Genomic DNA, 17,878 nt, shown 5'->3' with positions numbered 1-17,878 from the left:
ACAGAGGAAGAGATGGTTAGATAGCATCACAGACTGAATGGACATGAATTTGAGCAAACTCTGAGAGATAGTGAAGGATGGAGGAGCCTGGCATGCTGCAATCAAAGAGTCAGACACAACTTAGTGACTAAACAACAACAACCTAGGTGGCACAGTGGTAAAGAATCTGCCTGCCAATTCGGGAGATGCAGGTTCGACCCGTGGGTCAGGAAGATCCCCTGGAGGAGAAAAATGGCAACTCGCTCCAGTACTCTTCCTGGGAAAATCCATGGACAGAGGAGCCTGGTGGGCTACAGTCCATGGGGTCCCAAAGAGTCAGACACTAATGAGCAACTCTCTAACACACACACATGATAATTGCCTTATATTTTCCACCTCTTAATGGGTTGTTTCTAAATAGAAAAACTCACTATTACTCCCTATCATTTTCATTAAATTTTTCCTACAATTTCTTTTACAGTCACATTCTTTAAAAATAATTTTATATTATTTAGTGTAATTTATAGTCACATGAATTTCAGAAAAGTCAGCTCCACGTATCTCCCCCTTCCTTGTCCTCTTTATCAAACAAATATGACTTGAATAACAAAAAACAAACCCCTTCCTTTCTTCTAATAACTAAATGTTTATCATCCTTCAAAATTCCTACTGCAGAATGAACCATGGCTCCACATCCATCAGGGAATAGAATCTAGATTTGTCTGATGAATCCTCTATCACCATCATCGGGATATCAGTATTTATGTGTACATATGTGAAGCAACAGAGAAACATTAAATAAAAATGGCTTTAATACACAATATGTTCAGATCATCACTCACTGTTTTATTGTAACTTTTGAAATAATCTTAATAATAATTTTCACAGTGGATTTTTAAGAGCTGCTAGGTTAATTCCATCATATTAGCCTTTGAAATTGTTTCCTCCAGTTATTTAAAAACTTCCTAAACATTTAAGTATACAGTATATTTTCACAAGAGACTGTATCATCTTTTTCCCACTACAAAAAAATTACATCTCTTCTCTAGCAATTTCCTTTGTGCAAGAAAGTAGAATATAGAGAAAGTCTAAACAGTATCTAAAGAGGCAGAGTTACAGAAAACCTTTCTTCTCTAACCATATTAAGCCCCAATTTTTCTTCTAGTTAAAAGGAAAACATGAGCCCAAACTTACCTTGAGTCACAACTGAAGTTAACACATGCTTATTCTTCTGTGACATACTTAATGTTCAGAAACCAAAACAGGAAATAATATTAAATAAGAATTTCCAGGTAAAATTTTTAAATGAATCCAAAGTTAAAAACAGACAAAAAGTTAAGGGGAAAATTCACATATATATGAAAAAGATTCCTTTTATTCTGCATTCTCAATTTCATCTATAGATCTTAACAATGATTTGTGAGGTTTTCAATGACTATTTAATAAAACTATGAAGTTCATAAAGAACATCAGAAAAATAAAATGATAAATTTACTGATGCAGATGAATTGGGGTATTACAATAACTGTCTTGCACAAACAGGAAAGTTCTAATTAATTTTCCACAAAATCATTCTGAAACATTTACACAAGTCAGCTTATTTAAAATAAAGACTATTTTAGCATTATGATAGCTATGTTCAAGACATGTATTTGTATACTTAACATTCTATCTGAAGGTATCTTTAAAACTATTTTGCTATTATACAGTATTAGTATCACATTGTATAATGAGTATGAAAAGAATATGAAAGTTCTTCTGCTCAGTACATTACAAAATCCTATTCAAATACTATGTACATTTTTGCCCAGGAGAATTTGAAAATGCTACTTAGTGACTTCTTAAGTCACTGGACTGATTTTTTGTTTTTTTAGTTTTTAAAAAAGATATTCCTTTAAAGATATGGCTCATTTAGCAAACAACCCAATTAGCAAATGGACACAGATATGGACAGACATTTCACTGGCGCATAAACAGATGGCAAAAGAGCACATAAAAGATATTCAATATTATTATTAATTAGGGAAATGCAAATTCAATCCACACTGAGTAAACCACATCCTCATCAAAGCAGCTGAAGTAAAAAATGGTGACAACGTCAAATGCTGGTGAGTAGAGAGAGTTGATCACTCATACATTTCTGGTGGGAGTGTAAAATGGTACAGCTACTCTGGAAAAGAGTTTGGCAGTTTCTTGTAAAGATACGGCTCATTTAAATTGGAAATCTTATCAGGTAGCTCCTTAACAATAGAGATATCTGTACAGACACAGCCATTTTAATAAACCAAATGTAAAGTGGGGAGTGAAAATAGAATAATAGCAAATTTTAGAAACATCTTATTTGGCAGGTTCCTGACTATCATTTCCATTCCCATGATAATCCTGCATCCCTCTAGGGGCAAGTGTTCCATGGGAGTATGGTGACAAAATGGCTCATGACTCACAATAGATGCTGGTGCCAAACTATTTACAGCTATGAGGATCCACAACTTTAAAAAACAACATGATTCTCGATGGCCTGTTTGGCTTCTTTGGGGCTATCCCTTTAGGATGGTTTAAACCAGATGACCTGGGTATGCAGGATGAGGACTATGGGACCAAATAGGTCCAGGGTGTGTTTCAGGCTTTTAATTCTAATTGAGAAACATGATATAAATTTCCCAAAGGGATTCAGAATCCTCCAGGGTAGATTCAAGCCTTCTAAGCTATCTCTGAGATTATTTAAAATCACTTAAAGTTGAGGAACCCCAGGGTTCAGGTATGGTCCCCCCCTCAAAGAGTTTTAAAATTACTGCCAAACTCCTGGACTAAATTATTTTTAATTAAGGACTGGTCCTCAGTATAAATGCCTTGCAAAAGGGACTATTTCTGAAGTTTCTTCCCTCTAACATGAGAGTGTTTGGCATTCCTCAGATTCTGTGTGTTAGTTGTCTGCAGTTAAATACACAAAACCTGTGAATAGAAAGACTTCAGTTAAAAAAAAAAAAAGGCTTCAGTTGTACCTTAGAAAGTTAGTGTATATTTATGGATGTGTATCCCTACACAAATAGATATGCAAAAATATAAACATAAGAAGAATTTAAAAATAAACAGTATGAAGATTCTAGTAATAGCTCTCATAATAAAGTAGTCCTTAATCCAAAAAAACATAGTTTACCGTATAAACAGAAGTTGCTCCCTGTCAATACACATATGTAACATCAGGGATAAAATGTATAGGTGAAAAAAAGTTGCACTTATAAACACAAAGTAAAAATTCACCCCAGGAATAGGAAGGCACAGAGTTTAAGTTCTGTGGAAGCAGACATGGGTTCTGCTTGCAGGGAACTTCTAGTTTGGCAGAGGCTTGCACAATAGCAGATAAAAGAGAATTCATCCCCTTTGTTCAGAGATGAAAAGGAAACAAAAAGGCAGATCAAATCAAAGATGATCTGGCGACTACACTAATTCTATACTGAAGTCATCAACACACTCATTAAGACCACGGAGAATACAGACATGGGGGTGATGGGGGTCCTGCTGCTGCTAAGTCGCTTCAGTCGTGTCCGACTCTGTGCAACCCCACAGACGGCAGCCCACCAGGGTCCCCCGTCCCTGGGATTCTCCAGGCAAGAATCCTGGAGTGGGTTGCCATGTCCTTCTCCAATGCATGAAAGTGAAAAGTGAAAGTGAAGTCACTCAGTCGTGTCCAACTCCCAGCAACCCCATGGACTGCAGCCTACCAGGCCCCTCTGTCCATGGGATTTTCCAGGCAAGAGTACTGGAGTGGGGTGATATTGCCTTCTCCGGGGGGTGAGGGTAGCTGGGTAAAAAGAGCAGAAAACGACTACAACATGACATTTTCCCCCACCTTATTAACCAGCAAAGAAGAACCACTATTTATCTTAAGATAGTATCACTTCTTTTTGCTAACAACTGTTTCCTAAGGTAACAATGAAGCAGAGAGAAAAGGAGTAGGACAGATATTCTGAATTCACTGAGTCTTCAATTTTCTTCCAACAACCTACCTTGGAGGTTCTCAGCTGGGGTAATTTGTCTCCCAGGCACATTTGGCAATGCTGGAGACATTTTGCCCTAGTAAGTAGAGAGATGCTAGAGGGTGAAGCTCAGGGATCCGCTACTAAACATCATATAATATACAGCACCCCAAAACAAAGAATTATTTGCCCTCAAATGTCAATGATGCTGAGGCTGAGAAGCCAAGGCGTGGATGGATCTTAAAAAATTTAAAAATCAGTAAGTCTAGAGTATAAAAGTGTTTAGAACCACTTTAAGAAGGACTGTACAGTAAGATTCTCCTCCTTGACAAGCTAGCTACAGCTCTCCTATGGATCTAGTAGATCCATAGTGAGGAAATAAAACATGCTGAGAAATATTAACACAGAAATAGTTTTAACTTCAATTATCAGCATACACATGAAAAATAAACTAGAAAGATAGGACAATATTTTTGCTCAATTGATTTTGATAATCAACAGTTTCTACAACCACAGAAACCAATATGGTCATGTTTGTGATTGAGATCAAATCTGACAAAAAATTAAATAAACTCCGTTCCTAAGAAAAAAGCCAGGAATACTAAAAATAAAACCTTCTAAACTAACAGAAGAAAAAACTTAGTGATTTTTGAGGAGATGCTAAACTCCAGTCAAAGATATTCAAAATTATTTTCCTGTACCCATTATTAAAATATACTTCTCCTTTATTTTGTGATTTTATGATAAGAAAGAATAATGTGGAAAATGAATAAACTAACAAACACTTAGGTGTTAATAATATTACAATGCATTATATCCTAATACAAAGGGAATGATTTCCCATGGAAATCATAATCTCTGAGAAGCAGTTAATAAGGAATAGCAGAACAACAGAGCAGCTTTCAAATGACTTCTATAAGAAAGCTTATAATTGGTCACTAAGTTTGTAAAAAAAAAAAAAGGATGTGAGAAACTGAAAGAATGAAAATATTATCTACATAAGGGAGCTGATTTATTATTGTAAACAAAACACCTTCGTTTAACAAAAATATTTCCAAATCCAATATCTGTGATCTTATCTGTCTCTGACTCTATTTTGGGCTTCCCTCGTGGCTCAGCTGCAAAAAGAATCCTCCTACGATGCAGGACACCTGGGTTTGATCCCTGAGTTGGGAAGTTTCCCTGGAGAAGGGAAAAGCTACCCACTGCAGTATTCTGGCCTGGAGAATTCCATGGACTGGATAGTCCATGGAGTTGCAAAGAGTCGGACACGACTGAGCGACTTTCACTTCACTATCTGTCTCTGAGATGGACATATGTGATAGCAACAGCAAAACTCTCTAAGAAAGTCACTTCATTACCATATGGAAAATAAACAGCCAATGGGAATTTGCTGTACAATTTGGAACTCAAACTGGGGCTCTATATCAACTTAGAGGGGTGGGATGGGGAGGGAGATGGGAGGGAGGTTCAAGAGGGAGGGGACATATGTCTATGGTTGATTCATGCTGATGTCTGGCAGAAACCAACACAATTCTGTAAAGCAATTATCCTTTAATTAAAAAATAGATGAATTTAAAATTTTAAAAAGAAAGAAAAATAGAGTCACTTCTTTGATTACATTATCTAGCAGCTAGCTCTGTAACTGTAGGACTTTATGGGATAAAGTCTGCTAAGAGGGAAATACATTATTGCTACAAATCTAAAAGGAACTCGGGATGGGGTGAGAAAGGAGGGAGGTCAAACAGGAAGGGGATATATGTATGTATGTATACAGACAGCTGATTCACTTCGTTGTACAGCAGAAACTAACAACACTGTAAATCAATCATACGCCAATTAAAAAAAAAAAAGAGGAACCCAGTCCACAAGTAGGGAGGGACAAATAACATGAGACGATGCCGGAAGGTGATCAACTCGTCTTAGGACGATTTTACACCTGGCCTGAAGCTTCTCACAACTCTCACCTCTCTACCTTGCTTCTATAAAGAGAGTATGACAATGGAGACCTCTCCCTAGCTCCTCCCTGTGACCTCTGGCTCAGTGTGTAAGGGGCAGTCACTAGCGCAACTGCATTCCCATCCCCTGTCAGCAGGGATCCTGGTGAGATGAGTAGACTGGACTAAAATAAGACATCAACACACAAGTAAAATACCCCAATGAAGGCAATTCTTGAGTCGCCAATCAACTAGGGCACGGTCTTCAAAGGAAGCTCTGTCAACTAGGCACTTAATAAAAACAAAAGATGTTTACACTAGCATCTCAACAAATAACAAACAGGAGAAGAAAGGCAAGATTTGTACTTACTACCTGCATTTTATAAAAAATGAGATGTTATACTTCAGGCAGAAATTTTTGAAAGAAATGCTATCTGAGAAGTATTGGGTTGGCCAAAAAGTTCATTCAGGTTTTTCCATAAAATGTTATGGAAACTTTTGGCCAACCTAGTACTTTCTTGTTCCTTATGAATTGATAATCTTTTTGGTTGTATTAACTAAAATTATTTTTTTCAGAGTTTCGCAATATATTAAAAAAGCTTAGATTTTAGTTAAACAAGGGAAAATTAAGGCAGTTCCTTTAAGCTCAATAAAGGAAACAACTGGCCATCAAGTAAGCCTATCTGAGAGAGACATACTGAGTTAACACTGGATACAACATTGAACAATTATGGCTTTCAACAAAAAATATTGATGTTTCAAAATTCCGTTTCCTCAGTCATTTTCTTTCTTTCTATCTATATGGATTTTGAGTAGCTCACTCAATTTTAAAGAATTAAGGGAACACTTTCCACATCATTTTGGAACAAACCTGGAATCATGAACTCAGACAATAAAAAATTACTTTCATTGTAATTAAAAGGAGGCCCAGTGTAAAAAGATGAGGGCCCGTGAGAGTCAAAACATAGTTGGAAATGGCTAATGTCCTTTGAAATTTGGTACAAAACGAAGATTTAGAAATTCTGAGGTATTGTTGCCTTACAATCTCTCACCAAGGTTTAGATTTTTTTTTTTAATGGATATTTTGTTTTGTTTTACAAAAAGCAGGGCTTTTTCTCTAGGGTTGCAAAGCTCAGTTTAAGCCTCCTCTCAGTCACGGTTGGTCTCATTGTTATTCCTGAGTTTTGGCTCAGCTGCACATCACGACGATCAGCCCTCCGTGGTTTCAGTCATTCCACCAGTGTTACGTCTTATACCAATTCATGGAGCGTTTCACGGCTTTGACCCAGTTCCCCATATTCATTTCATATTCTTGCCATTTCTTCTGGGGCTTGAAAACCATTTCACTTTGCCTCAGTTTCTTTAGCTCCTCCTTGTCACTCCAAAACCCTATAGATGAAAAAATTTATTCTCAAGTTTGAAGGTAAATAATGAGCCCAAAAGTTTACCTACAAACCTATGTGAACTGGTGCAAAGGTAAACAGTCACTACTTTAAAACACAATTCAAAATTTTTGTTGCTTTGAACTTTGTTAGACTGACTATCCCTGGGAATAATATACACTAGGATTTAACAAAAATCTTTTGGTTTCTAACTAGCAGAGTAATTTCTGTATAGAAAGGCACCAAATCATTTCTAGAACAACCATATCTTGCCATCATTTAATTTCATGACTAGCTATTAAGAAAGAAAAAAAAACCCAAGTAAGAAATAGTATACTTTCTTTTTATACAATTCTTAAAAAAAGATAAATTAAGATTTTTTTTTGGTCATGCTGCACAACTTGCACAGGAACTTAATTCCTTGACCAGGGATTGAATCCGGGCCCATGGCAATGAAAGCACTGAATACTAACCTCTCGACCACCAGGGAATTCCCTAAATTAAGATTTCTATCATATATCTTGGAAGTAAGAAGCAATTCCCTAGGATAAGCACAAAATTCAAAATTGGGAATTAATATAATAAATAGTTTCTTTTTAAAACTATCACATTTCATGCAAGGCTTTTAAATTTCAGTTCAAGGAAATCTTGTAGTTCTGGCATATGCTATTCTTTACAAAGAGGGACATGTGATTTATAATAAAAATCAGTAAAAAAACACATGACTATGATCATTCCTAGTCTTAAAAGGTAGGGATCTCTTGTTAATACACTTGATACATCCCACTCACTCTGAAGTATTAACATACTTGACAAGTCTCCAAAAGTATATTTTCCTTTTACCAATAAAGCTGACATATAAAATTCTTTCTTCTAACGTTTTCTGTCAGGTCACATTCTTCCTATTTACAAAGTCAGCATTTTAGATTGTATTTAAAGATATTAATTTATAGACGTTATTAAAAGACTAGAAATAGTTTTTATTAGTATACTACACAATTGGATTAATCTAGTCATGAAAATAAATATGTGCTTAAAATTCTTATTTTCAGAATTTATTATTTACACTTAAAGGCATATAAATTTTTATGAGTTATTTTATTAAATATGTATTGGAACACACCCAGTTTCTGGGTGAATTTTGAAAATACAGAGAATCTACATAGCCTTCATGTCTCAATTTTCTGAGAGAGAAATAATCCAATCAGAAATTTCAGATTTTCTAGGACTTATCTGGTGGTCCAGTGGCTAACACTCTGCCCTCCCAATGCAGCGGGCCTGCATTCGATCCCTGCTCAGGGAACTAGATCCTGTATGCAGCAACTAAGAGTTCACATGCCACAATTAAGACCTGACACAGCCAAATAAATATAAAATAATCATTATTTTAAAAAAAGAAAAGAAGAAATTTCAGATTTTCCAAGAAGGTAAAACTGCTCCCTATAGCTAGTAAAGTATCTTTGTTTTGAAATTAAATACAGATGAAGTAAATACAATCCAAGCTACTATGTTATGTGTGAAAATAATTTGCCTGTGTTTTTTATTTAGTAGTGTGTGCTCAGTCGTGTCCAACTCTTTGCTATACCACAGATTGTAGCCTGCTTCAAGAGAATCTGACATACTTAGTTTCATATGGTGATAAGTACAGAACAATTTGATTAACCTTATAAACAATATTGGAATGCTTATGAGCATTTGACTTACTGTAATGATAAGCTTAATTTATCCAATTTTCAAGAGTTGTTTACATACTTAGAACATTTGTCTTATTATAGTTCTAAGTTTGCTCAGTTAGGCATGTGAAATTATTAAAAGCAACATCAACTATATTAAACTTGAGTTGAAACATACAGAGGAACTTAAATTTTTGAATGAGAATGACAATTTAAGGGAAAGTTATTTTCTTCAACTTGAATTAGTCAAACATCAAAGAACAAATGAAAGTGACTGTTTCAATTTTATTCCAAGATAATAGATTTTTAGTAGAATAAAGATTAAGATGAACTTAATTTGATTTGATGCTTTTTGGGTCCATAACTTTAATTAATAAATAGCCTAAACTTTTAAGTGTAAGATATCTTGTTTTGTACAAACACTCCTCTCTTCCATATAGGAACACATGAAAAAACACTCCCAGAGTCTCAAGCATCATCCTGCTCTCTAGGGAACCCTCTAATTGGCCTCCCAACTAATTAGTGAAAACACTAATTGCCAAAGTGATCTGTTCAAATGTAGATCTATCCATATCCTTCTGCTTAAAATTCTTCAGTGGCTCGCCTATGCATTCAAGACCAATTCCAAACTCCTCTTTGTGAAGAGGCACCGTGCCCGGACGTATCTGTGCCTTCCCAGTGTCCCTCTGGCTCTCATTCTATCAGCACCAGGATGGGCCAGGACCTCTGCACCAACTGCCTTCACTGCTGGACCTCTCACCCTCTGTTCTCTCCTCACCTGGCTGTCTGCTAACCCCTTCAAAACCGAACTATACATTGTCTCCTCTGGGAAGACCTACACCTATTGCCTCATACTACGGCCGTTCACTGGGTTCTATCACACAATAATGGGTTGGCTTGCCTCAGTGCTCTCAATGGAGACTCCCATAACTGGGACTGTGTAATTTAAACTTTAGTCCCAGCAGTGACTGTGGTAGCAGGAGCTAGACAAATGTTCAACAAGTAGAAGAATAAAGTGGTTTCTAAGATGGCTTCCCTGGTGGCTCAGTGGTAAAGAACCTGCCTGCTAATGCAGGAGACACAAGTTTAATCCTTGCGTCAGGAAGACCCCCTTGAGAAGGAAACTGCAACCCACTCCAGTATTCTTGCTGGGGAAATTCCATGGATAGAGGAGCCGGCAGGCTACAGTCCATGGGGTTGCAAAAGAGTCGGATAGGACTTAGCAGCTAAACATTATCTAATCAGAAAGTTTACCCAGAGAGACTCCCATGCTAAAGACCAGAGCAGCTGAGAATTAATTTTCCTGGCCTCATACTTCTCACTGAGAGCAGCAAGAATGGAAGAGGTGCAGCTAGACCCCCCATAGAAGAGTATGGGTCATAGGAGTATTTTATGAGTGAAGGGCATGCATGTATGGAGTATATGGCTGCCAAGGCTTTCCAGATCTTTGGTGTAATTTTGTGCTTTGAGAGAAGAAATGCTATCTGCAAGAAATGGTTTTGCAAGACAGTTCTCATTTTCATAAAACCCACACATACCAACAGCAAGGCCAGCTAGAGAAGCTGCGCCTAAGCATGACATATCAACGTGGACGGGTCTGTCTATAGTCTCATTAATCAGGTCTGAAGTCATCTGCATAACAAAACTGTTCTTACAAACTCCTCCATCTGCCCTGTGGGGAGCAAGATATTGGAGATAAATTACTGTAACAAAAGCACAAAAACATTATTCTTTTTAAAAAATATCCACACATTTTTGTTTAGATCCTTGATTTTAAAGTTTAACTTTTTAATTCCAAATTTATATCACTTAGCATTGACCTGAAGATCACAATTTTAAAACATTTTCCTTGTCCCTGCCATCAGTTTTCCCACCTGCCCGGCTTGACCTGGGACTAGTGGCCAAGTGAATTAAGCTAACATAAAAATTCATTTGGACATTCTGGCAAAAAATACATGAAGCTTCCATGATAAAAGGATACCCACACACTCAAAAAAGAAACATTAAAGATTTTTATAATATACATCTAGGGGCTAAAAGCCTCTCAAATTCCATATTGGTCTATATTTTTCTTAAATCCAAAATTAGCTTTCCATCCTCTCCAATTCCTATGACCAAGAATTTCATTGCAAAGAAGGTAAGCATAAGTTCTTTTTGAAATCCTGAATAACCATAATGATGAAAATACCAATAGCAGCTAGCACTGATTTCTAATTTCTAATGAAATCTCTTAGAAACAAAGTGTACATACCGAATTTTTCTTACAGGAATATGGATCTCTTTCTGCATCATCTCATATAGCTGTTTGTTTCTAGTTAAAAAACAAAGAAACTACTTAGAGGCAATTCATATCATAATAATTTTCTATTTTTTCCAATCTAGAATAGTAAAAACTGTGGTTTTATTTACACGATATTTATAAAATATGCAAAAGAAAACATTATATTACGCTAACTAGACATCAAGAACTGATGCTCAAATAAGCAAGAGATTCAGGGCCTTCTGTTTTTCACTCTGATACAAGAGAACATACTTTTTCTTTCAGAACTGAATTTAATCTATTACTATTCTTGCAAATATAAATGTAAAGCAAGTATCCATTTAATAGGTATGGATGACACACCATAAATGGCCTTTTGTAAAAATCACAAAATATAAAAAATAATGATTTTATAATCAGAGAAAATGTAAACATTACAAGTGTTCCATTAGATCCATTCAAGACAGTTGCATTCTTAATTTTAATAAGCTATACCTGACCCATAACAAAAAGACCAAAGGGAATATACAGAAAGAATAATCTTGGTGAGTCAATCTTTGAGTATCACAGCAGCATTATTAGCTAGAATTCTCCTTCATGAATGAGAAAACAAAAACTTTTCAAAGTCCAAATTTTGAATTTTTTATTCATAATAAATTGTATTTTTAAAAATCGTTTAATTTTCAGATATCAAATCTAAAGTGGTACTATTAATTGTGGGAAAAAAGAGATACAAAAAAATAGCAAATAGCAATAAGAACAGTTTATATCATATAGTATGAACTAAGAGTCTCATGCTCTAATGACTGAGCTAGCTGGGCCATATACAGTATGAATGAAAACTAAAGGTATAAAGAGTTAAAATTAAGAAAAAAATTTAATTTAGTTTAGTAGAAATTAATAAAAGGAAATAGCAATACTGTGTAAGGAGGGGGTAGTTTAGGGCAGGTTCTGGTACCTGAAAGCTATAGACTCCAATATTGCTCGAACAAGGTGGTATTTATTGGTGGAAGGCTTCAAACCCATAAAAGAGGCACACGCACAGGGGTCATTTAATGGAGCCTAAAGTAAGAGACAATAAAAATATATAATTATTGCTCTAAATTATATCTATAGACTTGAAAGCATATTATAGTAAAACAATAAAAATTAGCCATTTTAGGAAAAAAAGAATGCTTAGAGACAGTTTTAACATAAATGACAGCCCCCAAATTATGCCAATTATTCAAATAACTTTTTGATAGGACTTAAGCAAGGTTGAGTCACAGATATTAGATTTGTGAGTCAGATCTTCTGTTTGTGCCTGTACAAAGAAAAGGGTTTGAAGTCCAGAGTAATAAATTATGAAATGCTTAGCTAGATACATGAGGAAAATGAAAAGCAATGCTAGTATTTCCCCTTTTCTCCAACTGCAAAGTGTTTACACTGAAATTGTCTACTAAGTAGAAAGGCTTTTTGAAGATACTAACTTAAGACTTCAAGAAAACTACAAGGCAAAAAATGTGTTTTTCAGTGTCATAATTTATATCCAATATAGTGTCAGGCTTTCAAACTAAACTCTATTTGTTAGTTTACATAGTATTATTAACTAACATCAGAAATTACTCAACCTAGCATGTGCCTTGAAAAGGCCATAATCTTGAGCTGGAATTATGCATTCATCAGATGAAGTTTGTATTCATCTTTGCATCGCCAGAAATGTGAGACGATTTTGAGACAGGAAACTGAACCAGAAAGTTCTCAGTCGGAGCGTGCCATCTCTGAAGGAAACAGGCAGAACAGTCCCAACACACCTATGCAAGGCCATGACGGAGGGACAGGCTGAGGCTGTCAGGAGATAGTGGTGCCCAGAAGCGCCTTCTAACTTCAGGGCCTGACACACCTTCACCTGGAAAACTTTCTACCACACCTTCTACTGGTTAATCCTACTCCGCTTCCATAATTTGGCTCAGCTTTCTCTGGGCTCTGGGAAAACTTCTCATCTCAGAGACTAGATCAGGTCCCCCACTATCCATTTTTTATGGGATCCTGTAACTCCTCATCATATCACGTGCCACAGTTTATCATCACAGTTTGTTGAAACTGCATCTTCCCCGCTACACTGTTAGCATCACAGGCAGAAACTCATCTGATGTGTTCACATGTATCTCTGGGGCCTGGCACTGCACCTGGCCCCCAGCAAGGGATCAGTACACATCTGCTGAATCCACGAACAAACAATACTTTTCCTAATGTCTCAATTGAAGAAATTCTGCTTTACGTCTTATCTTTACCATGACCTAGATGTTCTTCCTCCTGTGATTTTATTTTGATAATTTTCCACAATGATTAATACCTGTTGGTGATTTACACAGTAAAAGCTGACATACAGTAAAGCTGGTCTATATACCAAATGACAGAATACAGTAAAACAAAGATGGGTCAGACTCAACCAGTTCAATTAGTCCCTAGTAGTATGCTAGGGCTTTCCTGGTGGCTCAGATGGTAAAAAATCTGCCTTCAATGTGGGAGACCTGGGTTCGATCCCCGGGTTGGGAAGACCCCCTAGAGGAGGACATGGCAACCCACTCCAGTATTCTTGCCTGCAGAATCCCCATGGACAGAAGAGCCTGGTGGGCTACAGTCCATGGGGTCGCAAAGAGTTGGACATGACTGAGCGACCAAAAGTACAGCACAGTATGCTATTTTTTTGTTTTTATTTTTTGGGCACACCACGTAGCTTGTGGGATTTCAGCTCCTCCACCAGGGATTGAACTACCCCCTGACAGTGAAATTTCCCTGGACTGTCAGGGAATTCCTTTGCTATGGTTTTTTTCCTGCATAAAAATGACTTCTTCCAATATACCACATAAAATCTTGATAGAACTGGCTTGAAATCACTTTCGTACAAATAGCTATGAACATATTTTACCATTAGTAATAAGCCAACTTGAGGGGTTATAAATTCCATAGAAACCTAAAAATTTCTTTATAGGTTACAACATCCCTGCATTTGTTAATCCAAGTAAATCTCTCTTTGGGAGGATAAAACAGGAAAAACAATGTCCTTTTAAAAGGCCTGGTCACATCTTGCCAGGGCAGACAGCCTCCAGCCACACCTTCAATCTATCACTGCCAAGCCCATCAGGGGAGCTCTCCAGAATCATCAACAGACCAGAAACAACAGGACTCAGCAAAGTTTTGTGTGGTTCCCTGAGCAAAATCAGCAGACTCCTGCCTGGGGCACAGACTACCTGCCCCAGCAGGCCCTTGTCCCCAGCGGAACTTCAGCCTAATTTCCTGGGGGCTTGCAGGATGGTTCATGCCACCATGCCTCTTACCCTTGTCAATCTAGACCATAAAAGTAAGTTCCTCTGGCTCTAGTTGTCTTAGCATTGTAAGAATATTTTATGCTACACCATGAAACAGCCTGGCAGAGTGGTTAAGAACCTGGACTTCAGAGTCCTAAAAGCTAGCTGTGTCACTCACTGGCTGTGTGAGGCTGCCAGTCTGGGGCTTGAAAAATGGCTGCTTTAGACAAGGCTTCTTGTCCAAAGAATCTCTGTCTGCCAAGTGACAGAACGGCTCCAAACCTCAGTTTCCTCAGTTTCAGAATGGAATGATGCAAGTATTTTCTACCTTATTGAGTTACTGAGCATTAAATAAGACATCACATGTGAAGAATTTATGACAGTGCCCGAGACACAGTACATATTCACAGGTTAGCTGCCACTACAATTTTTAGTTTAAGATTTTTTTTTTTATGAGGACCATTTTTAAAGTCTTTATTGATGTGTTACAATATTGCTTCTAATATTTATGTCTTGGTTTTTTTCTGGCCAGTGGGCATGTAGCATCTTAGTTCCCTGATCAGGGTTCAAACCCACACAGTCTGCACAGGAAGGTGAAGTCCAAATCCCTGGAGCACCAGGGAAGTCCTCTCACAATCTGAATTTTAGTTGTCATTTCTCATTCAAACCCTTCCCACTACTACTCAATTTCTTCATAACTCTTTCACTATGCTTTCTCAAGATTTCCTTCCATTGTAAATCAACTCCCCTAACCCTTAAGTAACTCTGAGATGTGTCTTCCACTGATTTTGTGGTTGGTTGCTCTAACAAGCCTGGCTCTGGGCTAGACAAATGGCATTCAGTGGCAGGTCCTCAGGCTTCAACACTCCAGGACCAGGAGGACACTGTTCTAGTCTCCCATGACCACCATCGGCCACTGTACCTCTGCTGTCAGGGTTTGCTAAGGTCTGTATCAGCATCATGCTTTATCTCCCTTTACCTTTCCGTGGCTCAGACATCCCAGTCATTACAGAACTAGAGGGGGAGTTCACAGCCTCTGCTGGCCACAGGGAGAGGAGGTCTCAGCAAACCACCTGAATCCTTGTCTAAAGCAGCCGTGTTTCAAGCCCCAACCCCACTGCTGGCACCACAACTGCAGGGCATGAACACAACTGACTCAATGTCTACCAAGGCTTGAAAACACAAGGTAGCCCAATCAGAGTCCTCCCCTGGAAATGTGCGTGAGGAAACTCTTCAGAGGAAGCTGATGGGGAAAGGATGCACAAGGCGGAAGAAGGCTGTATTTATTTCCAAACTGTGAAAAGGCAGAAAGTTGAAGGATATGAATGACAATAAGCAGAAGCTATGAGGAAGAAAGGATACAGAGCAAAGCTGGTAAGGAGAAGAAAAAAGCAGAACCAGAGAGAGGCAGAAACCACAGAGAAGAACACTGAGAATTACCAAGTTAGCTGCTAACTCATCTCCATTCCCAATGCTCAGGAGTATGTGGATAGACAGCTCCTCTTGGGGGAGTGGAGGTAAGCAAGCCGGTTCCTTGCAAATCTAAGAACCCTCATTGGAGCGTGCCTACTCATCTGCTGAAGACTGGCACTTAGCTCAAGGTCCTGCCCACCCTGCTATGTACGGCCAATGTCACAGTAACTTCAGCATCAAGTAGACGATGACTGATGCTTGCCTCTGATACCTGTGAGGGGTGCTCTAGTTTAGCATGCACCTCCCTAGACAAAGCCACAGTGGCTGCACCAATCGATGCCACCCAGTGTACAACCCCAAGCTCTAGCCCCTCTGGCCCATTCCCTACTGTGGCTGTCCCACAAGTTCATCTGTCTGCGAAGTTCCTCCAATGCCCCTTTCTCAGCTGACACCCCTGAGGTTATTAGGAGCCTTTAATATCCTGCCTTCCACTATCTGCAGCTGTAACAGTTTTCTAAAATCAAAGGCAGTATCACAGATACATAACCCTTCCTTCCTTCCATTCTCCTAGCCCACATTTTCTCTAGTTGTTGATGCTGGCAGCTTATAAGTCATCTCCCCACTATTTTCTGAACAGCTTAGTATCAACACACTATTGTTGCTTGAATTAACTTTCAGTTTCCAATTGAGAGTTTCATTTTACATTAGGAAATAACTGTCCTGTGGTCCTCCCCCACCCCACCTCAGCACGTGGCCAGGTTACATGCATGGCAGGACAGGGATACTCTGTGAGTAACACAAAATTAAAACCCATATGAGTGATAGTGTCATCTAATCTTTAGGACTCTAGCATTACCTTGGGGTTTTAAATTATATATTTCATATTATTTTTACAGGGATATGAGTTGGTAGAGAAGTTAGAGACAGAGTTACCAAGACAGAGTCACAGTGAGGTCCCACAGCACGTTTTTCAAAAAGGGAAGGATCCACAGTCAACTAATTAAACCCTCCCTTAGAGAAGGCAATGGCAACCCACTCCAGTACTCTTGCCTGGAAAATCCCATGGGTGGAGGAGCCTGGTAGGCTGCAGTCCATGGGGTTGCTACGAGTCGGACACGACTGAGCGACTTCAATTTGCTGATGACAACTCTTCATCTAATCTTCCCCCTCAAACCTCAATCAGACAAATATTCTGTGTTCCCTGTCCTAGCATGGATGATCGTCAAGTGCCTCGCACTGCTCTGAAGAAGATACAATGCAATCTCTATATGTAGTCTATAACCTCTTAGTGTTTTAGGATAAAGTATACAGAAGGAAATTATCAGAGATATTAAAATAATGCTTGTTTAAAACTATAGTTTGAAAATATGGTCTATTTTTAGGGATTTAAAACTACCCTGACCTAATTCTATCTAATTCTTTTTCACGAGGTTCTACATTATATTATCCAAACTTTTATTTTGTTTTTGTTATGTTTTCTGGGCTATGATGCATGGCATCCAGGATATTAGTTTCCTAGTCAGGGATCGAACCTATGCCCCTCACACTGAAAGTGGGGAGTCTTAACCACTGGACTGCCAAGGGAGCCCCCATCCAAACTTTTAAATTTGGGGTTTCTTATAACTGATTGCTTGAGTATAGAATAGACTAGAAGGAGAAGAAATTTTTATTTTTAGAAAGAGGAAATATTTAGTGGAGAGATTTTGAGGAGTATTAACAGAACTAACTCCACCTCCCCACCCCCAAAAGGAATTTTGTTTATATAATACTACACCTGGAAACAGTTTTTAAAAGTCTTTGTAACAATATGCTAAAATTAGAGAGAGTATCACAGATCTTTCAGTTAAATACAAAATCAAATATTATAAAATCAAGCCTTTTACTGAGTTCACTTTTCAGTTAGGCAAAGTAAACATCATCCCACACTACAATTAACCAAAAGAAATTCTGATTTTTTTTTTTTAAAG

General features: G+C 37.8%; 1 protein-coding gene across 4 annotated transcripts in view; it reads right to left on the bottom strand.

The window, feature by feature from the left end:
* Window positions 1-1,334: 1,334 nt before the first annotated feature.
* Window positions 1,335-17,878, bottom strand: part of GK5 (glycerol kinase 5) — a 94,448-nt gene continuing 77,904 nt past the window's right edge. For 3 of the 4 annotated variants that reach the window (XM_070466644.1, XM_070466646.1, XM_070466647.1), the window contains 4 exons: window positions 12,167-12,270; window positions 11,200-11,259; window positions 10,487-10,620; window positions 1,335-7,282 (listed from right to left, as the gene is read on the bottom strand). In XM_070466644.1, coding sequence (XP_070322745.1) covers window positions 7,137-7,282; window positions 10,487-10,620; window positions 11,200-11,259; window positions 12,167-12,270 — 444 coding nt within the window. In that variant the 3' untranslated portion in view covers window positions 1,335-7,136. The remainder of the gene's footprint in view (window positions 7,283-10,486; window positions 10,621-11,199; window positions 11,260-12,166; window positions 12,271-17,878) is intronic. The other variant, XM_070466645.1, reaches the window with a different exon arrangement.

This window comes from Odocoileus virginianus, chromosome 4, assembly GCF_023699985.2.
Source record: "Odocoileus virginianus isolate 20LAN1187 ecotype Illinois chromosome 4, Ovbor_1.2, whole genome shotgun sequence".
Lineage (NCBI taxonomy): Eukaryota > Metazoa > Chordata > Mammalia > Artiodactyla > Cervidae > Odocoileus > Odocoileus virginianus.
Note: the sequence above shows the minus strand (reverse complement) of the source record. Positions and strands in the feature narration are given on the sequence as shown.